This window comes from Drosophila subpulchrella, chromosome X (genome assembly GCF_014743375.2).
Source record: "Drosophila subpulchrella strain 33 F10 #4 breed RU33 chromosome X, RU_Dsub_v1.1 Primary Assembly, whole genome shotgun sequence".
Taxonomy (NCBI): Eukaryota; Metazoa; Arthropoda; class Insecta; order Diptera; family Drosophilidae; genus Drosophila; species Drosophila subpulchrella.
In genome coordinates this window covers 29,320,244-29,342,498 of record NC_050613.1, presented here as the reverse complement: position 1 = coordinate 29,342,498, position 22,255 = coordinate 29,320,244, and the positions used below count along the sequence as shown (strand labels likewise).

At 45.1% G+C, this 22,255-nt stretch overlaps 4 protein-coding genes across 5 annotated transcripts; 1 reads left to right on the top strand and 3 right to left on the bottom strand.

The window, feature by feature from the left end:
* Positions 1-11: 11 nt before the first annotated feature.
* LOC119558055 lies at positions 12-10,485 on the bottom strand. The gene is made up of 3 exons (XM_037871205.1): positions 10,350-10,485; positions 637-1,387; positions 12-145 (listed from the first exon to the last, which is right to left on the bottom strand). Exon 2 carries the CDS (start codon positions 1,352-1,354, stop codon positions 653-655), a length of 702 nt encoding a protein of 233 aa, XP_037727133.1. The 5' UTR covers positions 1,355-1,387; positions 10,350-10,485; the 3' UTR covers positions 12-145; positions 637-652.
* Positions 6,864-15,524, top strand: LOC119558049 (period circadian protein). Of its 2 annotated transcripts, XM_037871198.1 has the most exons (9): positions 6,864-7,106; positions 10,332-10,486; positions 11,084-12,108; positions 12,192-12,548; positions 12,634-14,393; positions 14,503-14,736; positions 14,842-14,982; positions 15,097-15,280; positions 15,339-15,524. In XM_037871198.1, exons 2-8 carry the CDS (start codon positions 10,392-10,394, stop codon positions 15,166-15,168), a joined length of 3,684 nt encoding a protein of 1,227 aa, XP_037727126.1. In that variant the 5' UTR covers positions 6,864-7,106; positions 10,332-10,391; the 3' UTR covers positions 15,169-15,280; positions 15,339-15,524. The 2 variants fall into 2 exon arrangements, with proteins under 2 accessions (XP_037727126.1, XP_037727127.1); XM_037871199.1 differs by lacking the exons at positions 14,503-14,736; positions 14,842-14,982; positions 15,097-15,280; positions 15,339-15,524 and having other exon boundaries at positions 12,634-12,951; positions 13,028-13,274.
* A 492-nt stretch (positions 15,525-16,016) lies between these two features.
* On the bottom strand, positions 16,017-17,215 carry LOC119558053 (circadian clock-controlled protein daywake). The gene is made up of 3 exons (XM_037871203.1): positions 17,060-17,215; positions 16,392-16,884; positions 16,017-16,253 (listed from the first exon to the last, which is right to left on the bottom strand). Exons 1-3 carry the CDS (start codon positions 17,139-17,141, stop codon positions 16,052-16,054), a joined length of 777 nt encoding a protein of 258 aa, XP_037727131.1. The 5' UTR covers positions 17,142-17,215; the 3' UTR covers positions 16,017-16,051.
* Positions 17,216-18,543: 1,328 nt separating this feature from the next.
* LOC119558051 (paraplegin) lies at positions 18,544-21,881 on the bottom strand. Its single transcript, XM_037871201.1, has 7 exons — positions 21,723-21,881; positions 21,213-21,662; positions 20,790-21,158; positions 20,195-20,731; positions 19,866-20,136; positions 19,260-19,795; positions 18,544-18,851 (listed from the first exon to the last, which is right to left on the bottom strand). The coding sequence occupies exons 1-7, from the start codon at positions 21,858-21,860 to the stop codon at positions 18,690-18,692; spliced, it is 2,463 nt and encodes an 820-aa protein (XP_037727129.1). The 5' UTR covers positions 21,861-21,881; the 3' UTR covers positions 18,544-18,689.
* Positions 21,882-22,255: the final 374 nt, after the last annotated feature.

Genomic DNA, 22,255 nt, shown 5'->3' with positions numbered 1-22,255 from the left:
AGTTCTGTGACTCTGTGGCTGGTAACCAACCCCTCTTAGAATGAAGGCGGGGCCAAGGAAGCAGCGAACCACCCCAGGATGAGGCATACACACAAAATGGGCGGTACCGTCCTTGGCAATGAGGTGTTGCTGTGTTATTTTGGTGCTGTAGGGTTAAATACGGAGCAATCGGTTACCCATTTTGGATACGAATTTCTTAAGCTATTTGATTTGGTTGGTGTCTTCGAAGTTAGCTACCCTAATATTTAGTTAAATTAAAGATACGCGATTGGGATGTTTCAGCATAATTAAACCATAATATAAATATCAACTTATCCCTATTTTAATATTTTGTTAAGTACTCGCATTTAATATTTTATTGATATTTCAGCATTTACAATATCATATAATGGATCCCTTAGCAACAATGAGAAAAAAATTGCTAACAGATTACATACTCATACTTCAAGCCGTAATCTTTCTTTTAAGAAAATGCATTAAAAAAATAATATTCCGTTCCATTTTTCCTTCTTTTGCAATGCGTAGGGCAAATGTGATTTCCGGGTCGTAGTTTCTTTAGCAACATTACTTAGAATATTTATCTACCTATGATTTGTCACTTTTTTTTGTCCATACAAATCAACCCAGCTTACTCACCTGTGAATAGTATATTTTACTGGTGGCTGCTAGTGTAGTTTTCACCCACACTTAGGCGCTTCTTGAGCTGAGTGGTGTGCGGCTGCGTTTGCCGTGCCACATCGCCAACCTGCTCCCGATCCCGTTCCTTCCGCTCACCCTTTTTCTCCGATTCGGGGCGCTCCAACTGGGACTCGGAGGATACCCTAGCCTTGGGCGGACCACTCACACACGGCACATAAACGGGTGTCAGGCTCAACCTCATAGAGGGCGTGGGATTCACGAATATCATCTTGTCGGTCACCTCCTCGCTGATCCCGCCATGCCCCTCACGCACCACTCGGGGTCGGAATACGTACGAGGTGGCTGACATCCGGGCGTCCACATACTGCACCTGCACCTCCACAGGAAAGTCGCTGCCCAGCACCTCGCTGATCTCGAACGGAGCACTGTCCGCCACGTGTAATCTCAGCGGCAGTCGCGGCGACATCTTGAAGGTGGCCCTCCGCACGAAGCGGGACAGATCACCGCCATCATGACCGGATCGCAGGTAGACACTCCACGTGGGCTCCAGCATGTATGGCAAGTCTGGATCGCATTGTTCCATCCTGCATCCGATCACGATGTCCCGGCTAATCACACAGCGCCCGGAGAGATTGGACGCCGGTCCGCGGTTGCAACTCACCCGCTGACAGTCGTCCACCACGTTTTGCTGGCGCAGGAGGTTCGTGTAGCTCATTCCGATTCCGATTGCGTATCCGTATCGGTATCCCTAATTATTATAAAAGCAGGGAAAATTTTTTAGTTATGTGTAACCGAAAATTTTAACACGCCAAGATCACTATAAGCATTACTACAATTTTTAGAAAACTAATAAAATGGAGCCTTCAAACATATGTAACAGGAAAAGCAAAAGCCTACTTCTTTAAGTATATTTTAATGTAGATTATTAGAGAAATTAAACAACCTCATAGTTTCTGAAAGCCATTTGAATTACAGAAAACTTGAACATGAAAATAGACTCTAATTTTGACACTCGCTTAATCGAAATATTTTAATGTAAACTATAAAAGAATTTAAACACAAATTTGTAAAGGTATCCCTCTTCAAAATCGGGATTCTATAAGGCAAGTTATAGAATCTAGAAGTTCTGTTTTGGGTTCCCATTCTGGACCCCATTGGAATTGAAGAATAATCGAACATAACAATGGGGTAAAATTTTGACATTCGCTTAAGAGAAAAGTTTTAATGTAGAATATCAGAGATTTAAACCACAAATTAATAGAGGTATCCCACTTCAAAATCGGGATCCTATAAGTCAAGTTATGGACTAAAGAAGTGCAGTTTTGGGTTCCCATTCTGAAAGCCATTGTAATAAGGAAAAATTAAACATGAAAATAGGCTCAATTTTTGACCGTCGTTAAATATAAATATTTTAATACAGATTATTAGAGAATTTAAACACAAACTCATAGAGGTATCACACTTTTAAATCGGTAGTCTATAACTCAAGTTATGGATAATAGAAGCGCAGTGTTGGTTTCCCATTCTGAAAGCCATTGAAATGATGGAAATATGTAACATGAAAATATGCTCAAATTTCGGCCCTCGTTTAACGAAATATTTGAGGGTATATTATACAAGAATTTAAACACAAATTCATAGAGGTATCACACTTCTAAGTCGGTATCCAATTACTCAAGTAATGGATTAAATTACTCAATTACTTATTTGAAAATAAACTAAATTAAAATATCGTTTTTAGTATTGGTAAAGTTGGTTTCATTTTATTTCCTTAAAATTGAGTTGCCAAGTGCAAATAACCATTAAGTGTTTTCAACCTTTTATTTTACTCTTCGAAGATGTAAATCTTAATCTGGGATTAAGTAGAAAAAAGTTTTCCCCAAAGGCGTTGAAATTTCAACGCCTCTGCCATTTACCAAGAACTGGCCTTTCCTCGTTGTTCCACGCCTTAAAATCGAATTGTCTAATTAATTACCACATCAAAAAATTAAGAAGAGTAAGGGTAAAAGAGGTTATAAGTAAGTAATGCGCAGGCGCTAGGAGGCGGAGTTTTGTCAAGAGCGCTAAGGGTTGTTAAGACCCGAACGATTATTTCGCAAGACATCTTTTTGGCACAGGGAAATTTATCAAAAAATTAATTCTTAATTTCTTAGTTTCGAAGTGGGATCTCAAAAGTCACAGGGCCACGGATTGAGCAAATAACGCCGCTCGAGGACAATGTATCACGAGCTCGATTTAGTTCGGTTTGGAGATTTTTCATTGCCATGGGACCAACTTGGGACAGTAATATTGGTTCTGGCATTTCCACTAGTTCTAGTGTTCCTTGTAGTTGATATCCTTTGTTCTTCTCTTGCTTCTCAAGCCTTTCGTGACTCTCAGGATGCCCCTGATGTTTAAGGTCATCCTGTCTATCCTGATCTTTCATCTCCTCCAAAACTGGCCACATATGCAGCTGCATCGCTTTCCTGGAGGGGCTCACAAAGCTAATGGTGTGAACGGTTTACTGTACAGCGCAAGGGATCTGTCTTCCCATCAAATCCTGGCCCAAAAGCTTGATGGCATGATTCGAATCCTGAAAGAGCAGGGTTAATGTGACCATTGAATCCGGGCTGCAGATGGAACAAGTTTGAAATGGCGGATTGTCTAAAATGTTAATGCAGTCGAGGCAATCCTCGCTGATGCGAAACACAACCTTATGCACATAGTCGACCAGTCCAACGATTTGCAAGCGGCTGGAACAGCCGACGGGACACGCTCCCGGCAGTCTTTGCTCGTAGTCGGTGGCCAGCAGGAAGCGGCTGTAAGCCACGTCGAGGTGCGCCTCCGTCATAGCTCCTGCTGACACCTCAGCTTAGCGAGTTCCTCTTAAATGAAAGATCCATTTCGCAAGGTAATGGAAAGAAAAGAGAACCTTCTGCTTTGGTAATATAATCTACATATTATGTGCAGCCAACGGGTTGATAAACTTATTTAACTGGAGCAAGCAATCTTGCTTAAAATTGGATTTTCGGTGTATAATGAATGATACTTGTTAAGGCACTTGACTACAGAATTCCTTGTTTTTTTTAAACTTAACATTATTTTTTAACGGCAAAGGGAAATTGAAGTACCCTTACAGCCCACCTGAAGTAGATCACTGTCATCTAATCGCAATCCGTATTCATAAGCAGGTTCTTAAGCCATCGTCACGTGGGCATTAGAGGGTGGGCCTTGGGAACCCAGATCTAATCCCGCTCACAGTCCAACCGACACTCACCCAAAACCACCCCCCGGAATCCGATTAGTGGCAATCAAATAAAACCACATCATATCAAAAAAGCCCGGGAGTGAAAAAGTGAGGAAAGTCAACAGTTGCCAGCATCAAAATCAAATTAGTAGCAGTTTGGTGGCTAATTCGAATGCTCTTTATCATATTCGGGCAGGCGTCTGTGACTTTTTGGCACGTGTGTGGCCGGGATAGATAAGAACAAACCCCAGCAAACTCCGGCAAACTTCGCCAAACACCACCACGTGGCCCACAATGGAGGTTTGTGAGGAGTGGGCCAGGTCAAAGGGATTTTCACACCCACTCGACGCCGGCAAAGCCGCCAATTAATAAAATTCAATTATTCCAAGCCACCGCAGACCGATGAGAAAGCCGATAAAATAATAGCATCTTTCGACACTTGGATTGGGCTAACGGGGAGTTAAAGTCAATTCAACCCATTTATGAAGAAGCTTGATATAGGGTGGAAAGTGACTCCTTAGCTGGCTCTGCAAGGGGTTCCTGTTTATAACATATGTATGTACGCTCAATCGTACATGGTATGGTACAGAACGCTATAAGTAGAATTCACTACTTATATACAATGCTAGGTTAGCCAAACCTAATTTAAGTTTCACATTAGCTCGCGCGGAAAACTCGGGTTTGATCCCTCCGGCGGAGAAATATCAATGTAAGTTTTTTCAGGAAGATAAATTATTAACAAATTAAAATTTTCTACATTCCCCATCCCCCTCCCCCGTAGTTCTCATTAATAACGACAATTACTTTTCGAACCACAGGTGGCACATGCTCCCGAATACTTAATATTCAACCAACATTTAAGAAGCCCTAACATCATTACATACATTCATACAGTACTAAGATGTAATAAACATGTTTTTATTTTTTAGAAAATAGTTCTACTTCGTAGAAAAGCTTTTCTACATCCAAGAAATTATATTCTATTTTGAAAAAAACTATTACCCTAAAATCTAAAGAAAAATTACCCCTGAAATGTAGTAAAAATTAACCTAGTATTTCGAAAATATCTTACTAAGATTACTAAAATATTTGGCGAGCTTGTCTTGAAGACAAAAATAAGGCGATTTCCTTGACTATAGGGTTAATTGTATTTTGAGTGTATGTACATTTTTGGTTGAAGTCTTTTTCAAGGGTTTTTCTCGTTTCAAGGGTAATATGTTTGCTTGCATCTTTAGCTGATCGTAGTCCTTCCACGCAAATTCATCGTGGCCGCTGACTAAATCAAAGATGGCTATAACAATTTGGCCCGCTACACTCAAAATAATATTTAACCTACATTTTAGAAAATCGCCAATAACATTTTTTTCCAAATAATTTATCTGATCTTATTCAGCTTAAATCGTCTTTTCCTTTTAGCCTTTTCATTCTAAGAAGGCTGCTTGTTAAAGGGACTTGAGGCTGGAAGCTGCATAAAACAAAACATTTCTGTAGTTGTTCACTATTAATAAAAGATTGTTACTTTTTTTTGATTTAAATGTTAGCTATAAATCACTGTAACCGTTACCCATTCAGAGGACAATATATTCAAGGTGCGCAGACATTTATCTTATACGTATACGTAATAAAGTCGATGTCATCGACTATCAAATACCAGTTACTCAGCTAAAGAGAGTGACAGAGAGATGGAGATATGCTTGCTTGTGGCTTGCGCTACCTAGCCCCACCTAGCGAATAACACCAACTAAGTCTTATTTTATTGCAGATAGTACATAAATGAGTCAAACGGGCCGGATCGGACCAAACTTATAAAATCCTTATCATATATGTACATAGCTGCCATAGGAAAGAAAGATTACCTCCTCGTGTGATATACTCAAGAAGAGCCTGGCCTCAATATCCAGTCACTCCCCCACATAGAGTTCAACGACCCCTACGACTACGGGGAATCCCTTGTTGCTGATGTGTGACGCCACCTGTTGGCTACAACACGCGCTTGCCGCCTTCGAAACCCAATACCCGTTGGCAATCGATAGCCAGGTGGGCGGAGATGGAAAAGCAAAGGAAAATCAGCTGTCGCTGGCATTTCAATCAGTACGTGCCACAGAGCACACCTGCCCAGGTAAAGCTTACGAGGGGCGAGCAGAGGGATGGGGGCCAAAAGCTTGGCGCCACTTTCATTTGTGTCTGTACGAGAACTGGCGATAGATGAAAGATTGTGGGTGAGTAATGCGTTGCGAAATGTCAGTGCCTGCATGCAAAAGCCATCGTGGGGCAGGCCCGAGTGCAAAAAGCGTCCCATGAAAGCCGTAGGCAGTGAAAAGCCGACGCTCACGTGGCGAATTGCGTGACTTGACCCGCAAATCGTCCGCCCAGGCACCCCTCGGAAAACACCCCCCAGAAAACGTGCTGCCAGCCCCCCGGCGGCCACCCGACGCCACCCAACCACCCCCGAAAAGACAACGGATTCCATAGCTTTCCTTAACCTCAAGTTGGTACGCGGGGTCTGGTTTTGAATTAAATGAGTTCGGAAGTTCCAGATATAAAATACATATAAACATATAAACAAATTCGCACTGAAAGACATGTGCATATATGATTGTATTGTCTTTTTGTAGTTCCTTGTAATTTGTAAAGTGTTTTATCTGCGTTAAGGCTTTAAGTTAGGAGAAAATCACATACATTAATAAGGCGAATATGACATGGGTAAAAACAAGTTTTTTCTGAAAATACAACTTTAACAGAAAATGTATTTATAATTGCAACTTTTCAAAAACCCTTTTTAAGCTTATTTATTTAAAGGGTTTACAAAAGCTCCGCTCAAGGGTTAATGCCAGAAGAATCCGAGTAAATCATCCGATTCCCGAGCGAGCACGATTCTTCCGATTCTCAGCGACAGCGGAGAGCGGCGATTGAGTGTGAGAAAATTCTCAGAATGCGAATATACGACGGCATATACACATATCGGAGCTTGCGGGCCACAGCTAGTATTCGTGCGGATTTAAAGCCAGAAGGTCGACTAACGCGGCTGCCGTCAATCGTAATATTTCAAAAATCGAAACAACGTCCTCTAGAACCACGCAAGAGACCATTTTGCCATAAACAATACGTTTCATTTATTTGGTGACAGTGAGAGTGCCGGAGCTGAATTAAAATCAGTTTCAAAAGTGAGAAATAAAGCCTAAAACTTGATATAAACCTATCTCATACTCTCAAGAGTGCATCAGGGAGAGCCCGCGAGAGTGTAAGTGCAATTGTCACGTTGTTGCAATAAAAAACACAAAATAGCAACAGGCCGGAGAGAGACCCATTATCATATTGCGAAAAAAAAGCAACTTGGGCCCAACTTACATAAAGAACTTGGTTCATAACGCCTCTATGGCGTATATATATATTGTTTATTAATAAGTGCCGACCGCACAGTGCACGTTGCACAAAGCGCTAAAAATTGTAATCAATTCTAGCGTAAACAAAAGCTACAAACACATACCTGACCCTACTGAACGATACTTTCGGATAAATATAAATACAAATTTAGACTAGCGTTTGTTTTCCAAACATGTTGCATTGGGAAAACGTTATTGCCAATTGGCCTAACAGTGCACATATTGCGCATCCGTAAAATACAATTGGCGACAGTCCTTTGCCTGCATTGACTGCCTTGCAACTAAGTCATTTCCCCATACGTAACAATGGAAAGTCATATATGTAACTATTTTGAATTACAGGATATTACGCATACGTAGGGTGGGCCCATGATTCGTTCTTGTTGTACATAAAAACTTAGCATGTGAAATAATATAAACGAATTTGCCCAAACTTAGGTAACTATTTTTGAATAAAAATTGGTGTGAAATTGCAGCTAATTGCAGCTCACCCAGTTCGCATACGCCACGTGGTCCCACTTATTCACGATAAATAAATATTTATGTTAAACAGATTTGGAGAGCCCCAGACATGTTATACAAGTGAAACCGAAAAACATTAATAGCTCGGCCTCCCGCTTTGTGCATTGTATTTTCCCACAATGCAAACCTATAACTGACAACTCCTACTCCTCGGTTATGGAACTGTTATCCACCGTCTGCCGCGCTTTCTTCACTGCATTATCTAACATCCTCGCGAGTGACGCACGACCAAATGTAATCCCGCAATCCAAGCCTCCCGCAAGGACTCGACCAGTTGGCCCCTTTTTGATTTGTTAGCGTTTGACGAAACTGCGTCAAAGTTTACTGACGTATACGTTGTAAACTGGGTTATCTGTTGGATTATACAATTTGGAGGCTCGACGAAGTGGTTCATAGCTTAACGCTTAAGCGTTTTCTTAAGGCTCTTTAAGTGTCGATAGTTAGGGCCGCTTAGTTAATTTGTTTAAGCTTTTTTTCAGTCTGTACTTAATTAAAGATGAAACATTTTAACATAATTAATTGATAAGATTTCATAACATTGAATAGAACATTGTGTATTTTTTGTTTTAGTCAGCAAATTTTATTCCATATGTTTTTTTTAGTTCTTTGAATTAAGTGTGCAACATGTAACATTCAACAATCAAATGTAGCTTAAAATCCGCATTTGGTTACAGTTGAAAATTCAATAGCCCAGTGCAAAATAAACAGTATGTAGGAGGTTTTAAAGAGAATCTTTTCGATAAATCTGGGGTCCACCCTAACGCTCATACAATGCTTTGCGATTTTAGTGCTTATACAAGTATTTTTAGGGCTTGCTGATTTTGCAAATTGGGAAAATTAAACTCAAGCTTACGTAATCTTTGTAAGTGGACTCCATAAAATGTTTTTGGTATTACGTATATAAACGCTTGCGAAATAATTGTTTGGTTATGGGACATTTTTCTTGCTAGAATGTTTAACAAGTCAGCAGAATTCAACACTGCTCTGAAAAGCGGCACGCAACTTATGCGTCTCCCAGAAGATGTATCTTTTAGCTGTGCACCAATCTATCTGTGTTTGGGTGTGGGTGTGTTTGACTGTATTTGTATTTGCGATTCAACAGCTAAGTGCATTGCGACTGCATAACGGCATCCGTTGTCGGGAACAACGAAAGCACTACAAACAACGCCTGCAGCTGCACGTGAATGCAACATTTTGCCTCCTCCCTGCCACACCGTTCTTAATTACCACAGTGAAACCTTTTTACAAGCAAGTACGAATGGTTTGACATTTAGGAACATCCGAGTGCTCGAACTCTTTTAAAAAATAGTAGCTGATTATAACTGGTCGTAACTGAGTTCCTACTTAACAAGCTGGACGAATTGGCTTAGCTTAGCTTATGATAAACTTAGAGTACACTTCTTCTTAGTTTAAAATCCACTTTTAATTGGACATAGCATCTGCATCAAAATAATAACGTTAGCAGTATATACTGTTTTCCGATTTCCTTACAAAAAATCAATTGAATATGCCATTAATCACGCGTTAATAAATGTGAGAATTGGCTTAATGTATGACAATGACCAGCGTGTTTAGGCCACATCCCCTTTTCAAGACAGATTTTAAAATCAGTTTCTAACTTATTTTCCTTACTTATACATTTAACGATGTTTACTCACAGCTAATGCCAAACCAAATAAGTTATTTCTTGAGATTCTCAAACGAGTTGAAGGAAATAAAGGCAAACAACGTGAGTAAATAAAATGAAATATATACTATGCATACGCAAGTATTTTGATTGATTTGAATTGATTGATTGAAAGAAAGCTGCAATCGCCACAGAAGCCCGATTTTGTGAGTCGTAACACAATGCCGCAACAAATCTGTGGTTCATTTCGTCACTCGGCCGAAGTGAAACTATTTCACAATACAATCGATTCGCATTCATGCAGCGACTTTGTTTTGAATGAAAGTAAAAGTGGATTCTGCAATGCGGTTGGGCAATTTGTTGAAACATTTCGAATTTTACAAATCCTTTACACGGAAAACTAATTGGTTACCGAACAGATTGAAAATTAAAGTTTGCTAGGGGCACAATGGAATGAAATGACTGCTTCGAAAGTGGGAGCTAGCGTATTTAAATGGTTTTACAACTGCTTTAAGTTATTGAAATTTGAACATATGTATATATCTAGGACACATAAGCTCAAATACAAGTCATGTATAAATGGTTACCTTACGCTTTTCAGAAATCTCGCAACACTTACATTGCCTCCACGTAAACCTTTGTTTTGAATGAAAGTAAAAGTGGATTCTGCTATGCGGTTGGGCAATTTGTTGAAACATTTCGAATTTTACAAATCCTTTACACGGAAAACTAATTGGTTACCGAACAGATTGAAAATTAAAGTTTGCTAGGGACACAATGGAATGAAAGGACTGCTTCGGAAGTGGGAGCTAGCGTATTTAAATGGTTTTACAACTGCTTTAAGTTATTGAAGTTTGAACATATGTACATATCTAGGACACATAAGCTCATATACAAGTCATGTATGTATAAATGGTTACCTTACGATTTTCAGAAATCTCGCAACACTTACATTGCCTCCACGTAAACCGGCAAACTGGATAATCTAAACAACATGGAGGGCGGCGAGTCCACGGAGTCCACACACAACACCAAGGTGTCCGACTCGGCGTATTCAAACAGCTGCAGCAACAGTCAGTCGCAGCGCAGGTAAGTCCTCCAGAAGTCTGCGCACACACTGCTGTGACGTTGCTATTTGATAACTGTTGTTGGAGCACCCACCTGTTTCCCAGTCAGGATGCGGGGCTCGAACGACGAATGGTGGTGGGGACAAACCAGCGCGGTAGCCAGAACCACTTATCTAGTCTTGCACAGATTTAATTGATCATTTGTCTGTTTATTATTAAATTTTTAATTTAATATATTTGGCCACAACAACGTTTCGTGCGCTTCTCCTTCAACGCTTGGTTATAACTGTTGTTTTGTAGAAAGGGTGGCAGCACTTTGATTCGATAAAAAGTAAAATACAAAATGAGGGGGGTGACACTTTTGATTTCTTTTTCTTATTAATTCGTTACTTTTCAAATTAGCACTAGACTCGAAAATTAATCGCATTTTTGTTTAAGCTAAACGGAAAGACCCGGAAAGTATGCAACCAATATTAAACATCTCTAGGGTTTTATTTTCTATGTATGTACTTACATAAGTCAGTGCCTTCCGAGATAAGGCTACACAAGTATTTTGGCGGACTGAATGGGCTTTGGCCACCCTGCAAACGGTTATTTTTCAATCCCTTCACCATTGCAGTGGCAGCTCCAAGTCCCGCCTGAGCGGAAGCCACTCCTCCGGCAGCAGTGGCTATGGCGGCAAGCCCTCGACGCAGGCCAGCAGTAGCGACATGATCATCAAGCGGAACAAGGACAAGTCGCGCAAGAAGAAGAAGAACAAAGGGGCGGGGCAGACGCAGGTGCAGTCCCTGATCTCGGCGGCGACATCCCTGGAGGGAGCGGAGGAGAAGCCGCGGCCCAGTGGCAGTGGATGCGGAGACGAGCAGACTTTGCAGGACCAGCAGCACGGCGAGGATCGCAACGAGCCCGAGGCCACAGAGCAGCTGCAGCAGGAGGAGGAGGATCAGTCCGGATCCGAGTCGGAAGCGGATCGGGGCGAGGGCGTAGCCAAGTCGGATGCCCAGAGCTTTCCCATCCCCTCGCCGCTGTCCGTGACCATAGTGCCGCCTTCGATGGGCGGAGGAGTGGGCGGTTGCGGCGGAGTGGGTCACGCCTCCGGTCTGGACAGCAGCCTGGCGAAATTCGATAAGACCTGGGAATCAACCCCGGGAAAAATGGAGTCCATGACTGGAGTAGGTGCTGGAGCATCCGGTGGGCATCGAGGGGAGCGGGTCAAGGAGGACAGCTTCTGCTGCGTGATATCCATGCACGACGGCATTGTCCTGTACACCACGCCTAGCATCACCGATGTCCTGGGCTTTCCACGCGACATGTGGTTGGGTAGATCCTTCATCGACTTTGTGCATCTCAAGGATCGGGCCACGTTCGCCAGTCAAATAACCACGGGCATACCCATCGCCGAATCCCGAGGCAGCATGCCAAAGGATGCCAAGAGCACGTTCTGCGTGATGCTGCGACGCTATCGAGGATTGAAGTCCGGTGGATTCGGAGTGATCGGGCGATCGGTCAGCTACGAACCCTTTCGGCTTGGCCTCACCTTCAGAGAGGCCCCGGAGGAGGCGCGACCCGACAACTACATGGTCTCCAATGGCACCAACATGCTGCTCGTCATTTGCGCCACTCCGATCAAGAGCAGCTACAAGGGTGAGTCTCAGCTAAAATTTTTTTAAGCAAGAGAAACAGATTTAGATGGTGTGACTTACCATACTTTCACTTTTCTTTCCTAGTTCCCGACGAGATTCTCTCCCAGAAGAGCCCCAAGTTCGCCATCCGCCACACGGCCACCGGTATTATTTCGCATGTGGACAGTGCGGCGGTAAGTGCGCTGGGCTATCTGCCGCAGGACCTGATAGGACGCAGCATCATGGACTTCTACCACCACGAGGACCTCACCGTCATGAAGGAGACCTACGAGACGGTGATGAAGAAGGGCCAGACGGCTGGCGCTTCCTTCTGCAGCAAGCCGTACCGCTTTCTCATCCAGAACGGGTGCTACGTACTCTTGGAGACCGAGTGGACCAGCTTCGTGAATCCGTGGTCCCGCAAGCTGGAGTTTGTGGTCGGACATCATCGAGTCTTTCAGGGTGAGTTCGCCGTTCCTTCCCATTATCTCACTCCCCAACCAAGCCTTGACTGACTTAATAAAATGTTGAACTTGAACATCTACAGGACCCAAACAGTGCAATGTCTTCGAGGCCGCGCCCACGTGCAAGCTCAAGATATCGGAGGAGGCCCAGAGCCGGAACACGCGAATCAAGGAGGACATCGTGAAGCGCCTGGCGGAGACTGTGTCCCGCCCGTCGGATACGGTCAAACAGGAGGTCTCCCGTCGCTGCCAGGCACTCGCCAGCTTCATGGAGACCCTAATGGACGAGGTGTCTCGGGCTGACCTCAAGCTGGAGCTGCCGCACGAGAACGAGCTGACCGTCTCGGAGCGGGACAGCGTGATGCTCGGCGAGATCTCGCCGCACCATGACTACTATGACAGTAAGAGCTCCACAGAGACGCCGCCCAGCTACAACCAGCTAAACTATAACGAGAACCTGCTGCGTTTTTTCAACAGCAAGCCGGTCACGGCGCCGGCGGAGCTCGATCCGCCCAAGACGGAGCCGCCGGAGCCGCGGGGCACCTGTGTCAGTGGGGCCAGTGGACCGATGAGTCCCGTGCACGAGGGTAGTGGGGGCAGTGGCTCCTCGGGCAACTTCACCACCGCCAGTAATATCCACATGAGCAGTGTGACCAATACGAGCATTGCGGGCACAGGCGGAACGGGCACAGGAACGGGCACAGGAACGGGCACAGGTACTGGAACTGGGACAGGAACTGGGACAGGAACTGGGACTGGAACTGGGACAGGAACTGGGACAGGAACTGGGACAGGAACTGGGACAGGAACTGGGACAGGAACTGGGACAGGAACTGGGACAGGAACTGGGACAGGAACTGGGACAGGAACAGGGACAGGAACAGGAACAGGAACCGGTACGAGAACAGGAGGCGGAGGCGCCGCCACACCGCCCATTACGCTCACCGAATCGCTGCTCAACAAGCACAACGACGAAATGGAAAAGTTTATGCTGAAGAAGCACCGCGAGTCGCGGGGACGCACTGGTGAAAAGAGCAAGAAGTCCACAAACGACACCCTCAAGATGCTGGAGTACAGTGGCCCAGGACACGGGATAAAAAGGGGCGGTTCCCACTCGTGGGAGGGAGAGGCGAACAAACCCAAGCAGCAGATGGCCTTGGGAACGGATGCGGTCAAAGGGGCGGCAGGAAGCGGGGGAGCAGCCGCGGGCTCTGGTGGGGTGGGGTCAGGGGGAGCAGGTGTGGCAGGCGGAGGAGGAACCGGGCCAGGTGTAGTGGGAACACAAGACGGCAGGACCACGACAACATCGGGAGCAGGAACCCCAGGAGGAGGGGGAGGAACAGGAGGGGCGGTCGGAGCCACCTCCTCGGTGGGCAGCTCCACGCCAGGACCCTCCTCGTATCCCTCCTGCACCCAAAACATTAACCTCTGGCCACCATTCTCGGTGGGCATCACCCCGCCCGTCCACTCCACGCACACGGCGATGGCCCAGAGCAGCTTTTCCTCCGCCGGCCTCTTCCCGACGTTCTACTACATCCCCGCCTCCTTGACGCCCACCAGTCCCACACGCTCCCCTAGAATCCACAAGCACCCGCACAAGAGTGGCGTGGAGCTGCCCACCACCTCGCAGCAGGCAGCAGCAGCGGCCGCCCAGGCCATGCCGCTTCAGTACATGGCCGGCGTGATGTATCCACATCCCTCCCTCTTCTACACACATCCAGCGGCGGCGGCCGCCACGGCCATGATGTACCAACCGATGCCCTTCCCCGGGATGGCCAATGCCCTACAGATACCGGAGCGGCCGTTGGGCTCTCAGTCAGCCTACAACAAGACGGTGTACACAGTGAGTGAGCGGATGGGCTAGATCCAGACGAGCATTCTGAGTGCCTCCCTTTCTGGCCGGGCCTGATTCAGATGTTTGGATAACTAACCTTCTCCCAATTTCCCCGCAGGCCACGCCAGCGACAATGACGAAGAAGGTACCTGGGGCATTCCACTCGGTCACCACCACCGCCCAGGTGCAACGGCCCTCCTCACAGACCACCTCCGTCAAGGCGGAGCCGGGTTCCAATGTGGCTATGTCGGATCCCTGCAAGAAGGAAGTGCCCGACTCTTCTTCCATTCCCTCCGTTATGGGGGACTACAACTCCGATCCGCCCTGCAGCAGCAATCCCACCAACAACAAGGTAATTATGGATAAAATACAACGAGGAAATAATTGTAATTGTAATGATCATAATAGGTCATTGGAAGTTAACTACACCATTATAACAACACCTACTTATCCACAGAAATACACGGACAGCAATGGAAACAGCGATGACATGGATGGCTCCAGCTTCTCCTCGTTCTACTCATCCTTCATTAAGACCACGGATGGATCGGAGAGTCCGCCGGACACCGAAAAGGACCCCAAGCATCGTAAACTAAAGGTATTTACTTAGGTCCCAACAGTCTTACAAATATCTTTGTGGCTTTTACAAAAGTCTTTGTTGTTATTTGATTCCTTAAGCCACACTTATAAGGTCATACTTTGTATCCCACAGAACATGACCAATTCGGAGAGCAAGATCATGGAACACCCCGAGGAGGACCAGACGCAGCATGGGGATGGGTAGTAGCCAAACCCTCAGTTGCTGCTGACCGACGTACACAATCGAGTGCACAATGTCGATCCCTAGGACGAACCAAGCAGCAATCACCGAGGACAAGCAGGAATCCTAGAAAAGAGTGAGCAGTTTAAATCACCTGACCTGGTGTCACAGCTAATCCTGAGTTTTCCTTTAAGTTCTCCGAATTTACGAACATATCCGTAGGATATCAACTATTCTGAATCTTATTGAAGCAACGAAAACAGCAAGATGAACTGGTGAAGATTTCTTAATAATACCGAACCGGCTGGACTTGCAAATTACAAAGATCTCAATTCAGAAATATTACATGTGTCGAAAAATAAAATTCTTCAAAAAATGCATCTCAGCGTTAAATACTTTATCTCTAGTTTTTAAGACATTTTTATTTATTATTCGTTTGTGTAATAAATTGCAAAAACCAATCGCTGCTTTATTTGTTTTAAACAGACGTTTTATTCCGGCACTTATGCTTTGCGATTTGAATACTTGGGTGAAGTTGATAAGGTATAGATAGATGTAACTGCAAAATGGGCTACTTTAAATGTAACTCCCCAAAAGTAGTAGTTGGTCATTTAATAGATATGTACTTTATTTCGTTTAACCTACTTGTTTTATGAGTAAAATAATATTTTTAAATGTAACAAGAGAAAATAGTTTATAGTTTCCGAGATCTCAGCGTTTATACGGACAGACGGACATGGCTAGATCGACTCGACTGGTGATCCAGATCAATATATACACTTTATGGGGTCGGAAACGCTTCCCTCTACCTGTTACATACTTTCCGACGAATCTAGTATACCCTTTTACTCTACGAGTATAAATAAAAATAGTATACTTTTATCTTGGATATATTTGTGCTTATTGCTTATTCCGTCTCAAAGAACTCGTCATAGGGTATATTTTTCCACAAATTTTGCAGTATGGATCTAAAGGCCTTGGAACAGGCCTCGTTGAGTTTCGGCTGGACATCGAGAGCCAGGGTATTCCACTCCTGGTTTAGAACTTTCAAGGTGCTCTCCCGAAGCTCCACGTTGTCGTTGAACAGGTTCGTCATGTCAAAGTGGCCACTAAGAATGGAAATGTACAATTTTTAAACAATTAACTTTACTCAGTCGTCTATTTCAACTTCTGTTCGCCTTGTACTTGGAATCGAAAATCGAAAAGGTAGTGTACATAAACTCTCAATAATACTTCTATTTACTCACCCCTTGATCTTGGTGATCGTCTTGTAATCGGTGATGTTAAGATATGTATGGCCGTCGGACCGCTTTACGGGCTCCACCATAACCCTCGACTTGGTCTGGACCTCGTTCAGCCGAATGGTTAAATCACCCTTGCTAACGATGGGCAGGATGAGGAGTTTACCGTTCACATCGTACTTCGCCCGCACCACCAGCTCCGGTGCATCCATGACCATCGTTAGCTTAAGCGGCTTCGTGAGGTCCTTGGAGAAGCCTTTCATGCTCTTTACCACCGCGGAATTAGCCAGGTTGTAGAGCTTGGCATCGGTCATGACCAGCTTAAACTGCAGGGACTCCGAGTGGCCCCCACTCTCGACGCGCAACGTTCCCAGATAAATGGGCTCTAGACCGGGCACCTGCCGTCCTTGAATGCCTTTCTTAAAGGCCTCCAAAAAGGTCTGCGCCTGCGCCACGTGGCACGACTCATCCTCCACCTTGCACCGTTTCAGGGGCGATGCTGTGGTATTTCCCAAGAATACAAATAAAGCGTTCTATAAATAATCATGCTAGTTTTGCTGCAGACTTAAAATAATATACTGCAGACTCCTAGACTTATTAATGCTTTAATAAAAACTACATGCTTTGCAAAAATTGTATTGACTAAAAAACTTATTAAACGTTTGGACACTCACGGAATAAATCGGAGACACTATAAGGAACCAGGCACAGTACACCGATCCATAACAAGAATACCGAGACACCGGTTAGCTGCATTTTCTCCGTAATCCGATTTCTGCTTACCGATTTAGCTGAGCGACAACTGACACCCTCCAACCCAAAGCCGGGCCTATTTATGCATCCTCTAGAAGCCGAGTGCAAGTTCTAGTGCGATTCTGGGACCAGATCAAATTAAGTGTTCCTAAACCCGATCGTACCGGTATGAACATTATTTAAGTATTTAATTTAATATTTTTATTTCACCGAGTTGGAAAATCGTCGAATTTTATCGAAAACTATATTTGTTCAAACTTTGATTTTAGATTCGTTTGAATAACTTATTATTCCATGTCTTACCAAGGAATTATGTTTATTATTTGGTTTGCATACATAATTGGTAAAAATTCAATCAAATTCAAGAAATGCAAAATGGCTGAAAAATGTATTACCATTTATGTTTTTTGAATTTTTCTGCACGACTTTTTTATTAATTATAACTTAAGTAGGTAACTGAAGTAAGTAACATGTCGGTATTAAAATGAGAAAAGTTTAAACAGCATTCGGCTCATAAATCGAATTCAATTGAATATGAGTGAAAACTAAATGATTCTCAACTTGGTTTGCAATGGAGAACTGGTTTCTCTTCTCCATCTATAGAGATTCTATCATCTGAGTTCAATTTAGAATTGCACCCATAAAGGCAAATATACATAAATGTGGTAGACCCTGATATTTACGTAACTCCGATCTTTGGTGATATCTGCCAGTAAGTCTTTGTTGAATAGATAAAGATATTTAGTAAAATATGCCAAATGTTATTTAGCTTTTTTATTTGCTCTTTCATGAGCTTTCAAAAATGTTTCAAATATGTATCCCTCGACCGATTTGGACATGGATATGGAGCGGATCGGCGGATTCCGGCTGTCATCAGGTGACCATCGGTACGGTCACCGGGTGATTGTGTATGCTCAGCCAATTGACAGTGCGCGTCAGGTTCTAGGTCAGTGTGGACAAGTGTGGAATTAAACTTTGATCTCCTGCCGTGTCGGTGTGATGACGCTGATTACACAATACCCTGATCAACGACGGGTATTATGTACAAAAGTATTTCGAAATATCAGGAAATAATAATGATGGATCTTCAATGATCTTCTCATCAGCATTTGTTATTAGGTTTACTTTGACATGAAAATTATGCACGATCCCATGTTTGTTTAGCTACATAAAATTTCGTACAAACAATATTCGTTCTAAAAAGATTTTAATATATTGCTTTCAGCTCAACAAAAAAATACATAACAATTTGTTTTCCAGCTCATAGTCACAGTCATATTCATTCATTCATTCGAGCGGTAATCATTACTAGATGGACTGTATTATCCGTTAGGTAGTTCAAAATCGGCTTGCCCGACGAGACGCGGCTTATTAGCGGGCAATTAGATAATGAACACGGCTTGGAATCATTTAAAAGGTAAACAACTTTATTTACATTCAACGAACATGAACCAGGGCGGGCGGAAAGGTGAGCGACTCGGGGCACGTGGCGTATGATGAATGACTGTGACTCTGGGACTATGACTCTGAATTTGAGTTCTACTCAAAGCCTCAGGCTTTCGTGGCGTCCGTGTCGCTGCCCAGGTTCTTCAGTGACTGCTCGAACTCCACACCATCCACTTGCCGCTTCCCTAGATCGTACGGCGGCGGTCCAATCAGTTCCACCACCTGGTCGTAGTCCAGTGTTTCCTTCTCAAGCAGAGCTTCAGCCAGCTGAAATAGATGGTGATGAATGGAAACGTTCGTGCGTCGTAGGATATTCTTACAAAACGGAAGCATATCCGATTTGAAAACAAAAAAATAAGCGTAAGCGAATTACAATGAGCTAAAATAACTAGTTCTATAGATATTGATTAACTATAATCAAGCATGTTCATTATACGCTTTTTATAATTTACACTGTAGGATCTCAATCAAATCTTAAGTTAATTATCTTTATACTGCGAAGTTTTAGAAACATGTTAAGAACATAAAATATCGTTATTGACATGATTTACAAACAAATTAATTAATTTATACAAGTTTATGACGCATAGGCTTTATGATTTTAAGGTTTTTATAAGACATTCCAATAATTTCTTTGCGGAAATGATATAAAGTAAGAAAGCAGTACCAACGAACCTTTTCCAGCTTATCGCGATGCAAAGCGAGTATCCCCTCGGTGGTTTGGTAGGCGCTGGCCACCACATGCCGCGCCTCGTTGTCGATCATGCTTTCCATAGCTCGCGAGAATGGCTTCTTGCCACCGCTGCCCATCGCACCACCGCCCTCCGTCTCATCCGCGTCCCGGACGTAGATGGGTCCCAGGGTCTCGTTCATGCCGAACTTCTTGATCTGCGAGTATGCAATCTTCGTCACCTTTTCCAGGTCGTTCTGAGCGCCCGTCGTTATGCGATTGAATATAAGATTCTCGGCTGCCCGACCGCCCAGCGCCATGCACATCTTGTCGAACAGCTCCTCCTTGCTGTACAAATGCTGTTCGCTAGGGGTGTATTGGGCGAATCCCAGCGCCAAACTGGTGCGCGGCACAATGGTCACCTTGAGCAAGATGTCCGAGTTGGGCAGCATCCAGCCCACCAGAGCGTGTCCGGATTCGTGATACGCGATCACCTTGCGCTCCGCCAGCGACAAAGCGTGCGAACGCTTCTCAGTGCCGCCTAGAGGAGTTGGGAGTTGAATACTTGAATAGAACTCTAAAGGTATTGTGCAATCTGCAGATAAACTTACCAACTAGTCTCTCCACAGCATACTCTAGGTTCTTGCTGCTGACCTCCTTTTGGGTATTTCGGGCCGCATGCAGGGCAGCCTCATTGCACACGTTGGCGATGTCAGCACCTGAGAAACCCGGCGTCAGACGTGCCAATCGCTGCGAAAAGGTCGTGGGCGGCGACTCCAATTTCACCGACGACAAGTGTTTCTCGAAGATCTCCTTGCGTTCCGCCAGCGTAGGTAAATCTATGAGGATGTGGCGATCAAAGCGACCGGGTCGCAGAAGGGCCTTCAAAATATAAAAATAATCGTTGGTATGTTAAATTAAATGAGTGTACATGTCGTACCTTGTCTAGGATATCCGCCCGATTCGTGCTGGCCAGCATGAGCACACCCTCCTTGGTGGCCATGCCGTCCATCTCGACCAGCAGCTGGTTAAGTGTCTGCTCTGACTCGCCAGAGCTGCCCTGCCCCATGCTCTCCGTTCCCGAACGTTGCCGACCGATGGCGTCTATCTCGTCGATATAGATAATGCACGGCGCCCGTTTCTTGCCCTCCTTAAAGAGATCGCGCACTCGCGCCGCCCCCAGGCCACCGATCATCTCTATGAACTCTGAACCGTTCATGCTAAGGAACGGCACCTGGGCCTCGGTGGCCACCGCCTTGGCCAGCAACGTCTTGCCGCATCCCGGCGGACCCAGGAGCAGGGCTCCGCGCGGAACCTTCGCCCCCAGGCGCTGGTACTTCTCCGGGGACTTAAGGTAATCGACAAACTCCTTTACCTCCTGCTTGGCCTCGCTGAGACCAGCCACGTCACGAAAGAGCACGCCGCGGCCGCCGTCGAAGGGATCAACCAGCGTGAACTTGGCGCGGCCCATTTGGTTCTGAAAAGATTTAAGCAGTTATGAGTCACGGTTCTCTGGCTTAAGGAGCACTACTCACAAACGAATCCATGCTGAGGGGACTCTTCATGCTCTTCATGCGGGTGGCAATGGACACGAGCAGGGCGCAGACAAGCAGCAGCATGAGGATGCGGCCGGTGGTGTCCGTCTGGCGGTCGTAGGTCACCGGCACACCATCCTTGATGCCCAGCCGCTTCTCCACCTCACGTAGCTTCTCCTCGAACCTGTTGGCGTCAGCCACCGCCATGTGAAAGATTGTGGACGACACCTTCCGGCCCTTTATGACCGCACCCTCGTGCAGGATGATGGTGACCATCTCCATGTCGGGCCGTATGATCAGCTCCTTGACCTCACCCACGGCCAGCATATGGTGGACGAACTCATTCCAGGACACATAGCGCGTGGAGCCCTGGTTGGTGGAAAGGATTAGGTTATTGGCTACTACTATTATGATCATGTTTACCTCTGGTCTCTCGGAACGCGGGGTAATCAGCAAGGAGAAGAAGGCTACAAACATATAGATGGTAAAAAGCCAAAGCACGGCCTTGGTCAGTACAGAACGCATCTTTTCATCATTCTCGTTGCTGTTTTTGTTGGGATCCTCGCCGGGTTCGCCGGTGGAGCTGCTTGGGCTGGGATTCGGACTACTGGAGCCTTCGTCTTGGGAGGCTTTGCTGCTCTTCTCACTGCCCTCCGCCGCGACAGCTTGCTTTTGCTTTTCCTTGGAGGAATCACCTTCAGTCTTGGATCCGTCCTTGGTCGACTTTTCCGCCTTGCCCTCCGTGGGAGCGGGAGGTTTTCCTGCGGTGCTCAGGCTGCGCAGGTGCATCAGTCGGACCTCCTTGGGGGTCAGTTGCAGTGAGCGGGCTATCAAGCCCACAATCGCCTTGTACTCCGTCTGCAGCTGCATCACCTGGAGAAGGAAGCACCCTGATTAAATCTCTGGGGGATTGCGGTTAGCCACTCAAAGCACCTGCCGCCGGCTGAGTTGGAGCAGCGATAGCTCCTGACAAATCCTTTGGGGCTGCCCCGTGGCACCGCGGATCTGGGCCAACTGAGAGCCGCCGCGCTGCAGCACATTCCGCACATGCCGCAGGCCCTTCAACATCATTTCCAAATCACGGAAGCGGTGCGACTACGTAACTCCGACGCAACTCTATTTCGTTGACAGGTCCCGATAAAGTCGATAGCCCTTGTTAATACTGAACTACGGCCAAACGGCTTCCCAAATTCTTTGCCACACTTGAGCCACCCCCAAATAATGATGATTTAACTTTAATAAAAACACACGAAATTTGGTTTGCCGCAAATAGTAGGCTCTATACGCCCAGAATACCGAAACGCCTAACGCAACATGATAGCCTCAACTGGTCACACTAAAGGCCGTTAAAATTATGAGAACTATCATTTGAAACAGTTCAAGTACTTTAATATCTAATATTTATAAAATATTAAAAAAAAATTATAATAAACGCAGCTTAAAAGCCTAAAAGGCATATAAATTAC

What these genes read in the sequence shown, in the direction of transcription:
- LOC119558055 (XM_037871205.1), bottom strand. Translation starts at nt 1,354, where the DNA reads ATGAGCTACACGAACCTCCTGCGCCAGCAAAACGTGGTGGACGACTGT.
- LOC119558049 (XM_037871198.1), top strand. Translation starts at nt 10,392, where the DNA reads ATGGAGGGCGGCGAGTCCACGGAGTCCACACACAACACCAAGGTGTCC. An exon ending in ACATCATCGAGTCTTTCAGG is followed by an intron (nt 12,549 to 12,633) that starts GTGAGTTCGCCG and finishes GAACATCTACAG; the next exon opens with GACCCAAACAGTGCAATGTC. An exon ending in GCAATCCCACCAACAACAAG is followed by an intron (nt 14,737 to 14,841) that starts GTAATTATGGAT and finishes ACTTATCCACAG; the next exon opens with AAATACACGGACAGCAATGG.
- LOC119558053 (XM_037871203.1), bottom strand. Translation starts at nt 17,141, where the DNA reads ATGCAGCTAACCGGTGTCTCGGTATTCTTGTTATGGATCGGTGTACTG. An exon ending in TAGTGTCTCCGATTTATTCC is followed by an intron (nt 16,885 to 17,059) that starts GTGAGTGTCCAA and finishes GAAATACCACAG; the next exon opens with CATCGCCCCTGAAACGGTGC. An exon ending in ACGATCACCAAGATCAAGGG is followed by an intron (nt 16,254 to 16,391) that starts GTGAGTAAATAG and finishes TTCCATTCTTAG; the next exon opens with TGGCCACTTTGACATGACGA.
- LOC119558051 (XM_037871201.1), bottom strand. Translation starts at nt 21,860, where the DNA reads ATGATGTTGAAGGGCCTGCGGCATGTGCGGAATGTGCTGCAGCGCGGC. An exon ending in CGCGTTCCGAGAGACCAGAG is followed by an intron (nt 21,159 to 21,212) that starts GTAAACATGATC and finishes TCCACCAACCAG; the next exon opens with GGCTCCACGCGCTATGTGTC. An exon ending in ATCGCGATAAGCTGGAAAAG is followed by an intron (nt 18,852 to 19,259) that starts GTTCGTTGGTAC and finishes CATCTATTTCAG; the next exon opens with CTGGCTGAAGCTCTGCTTGA.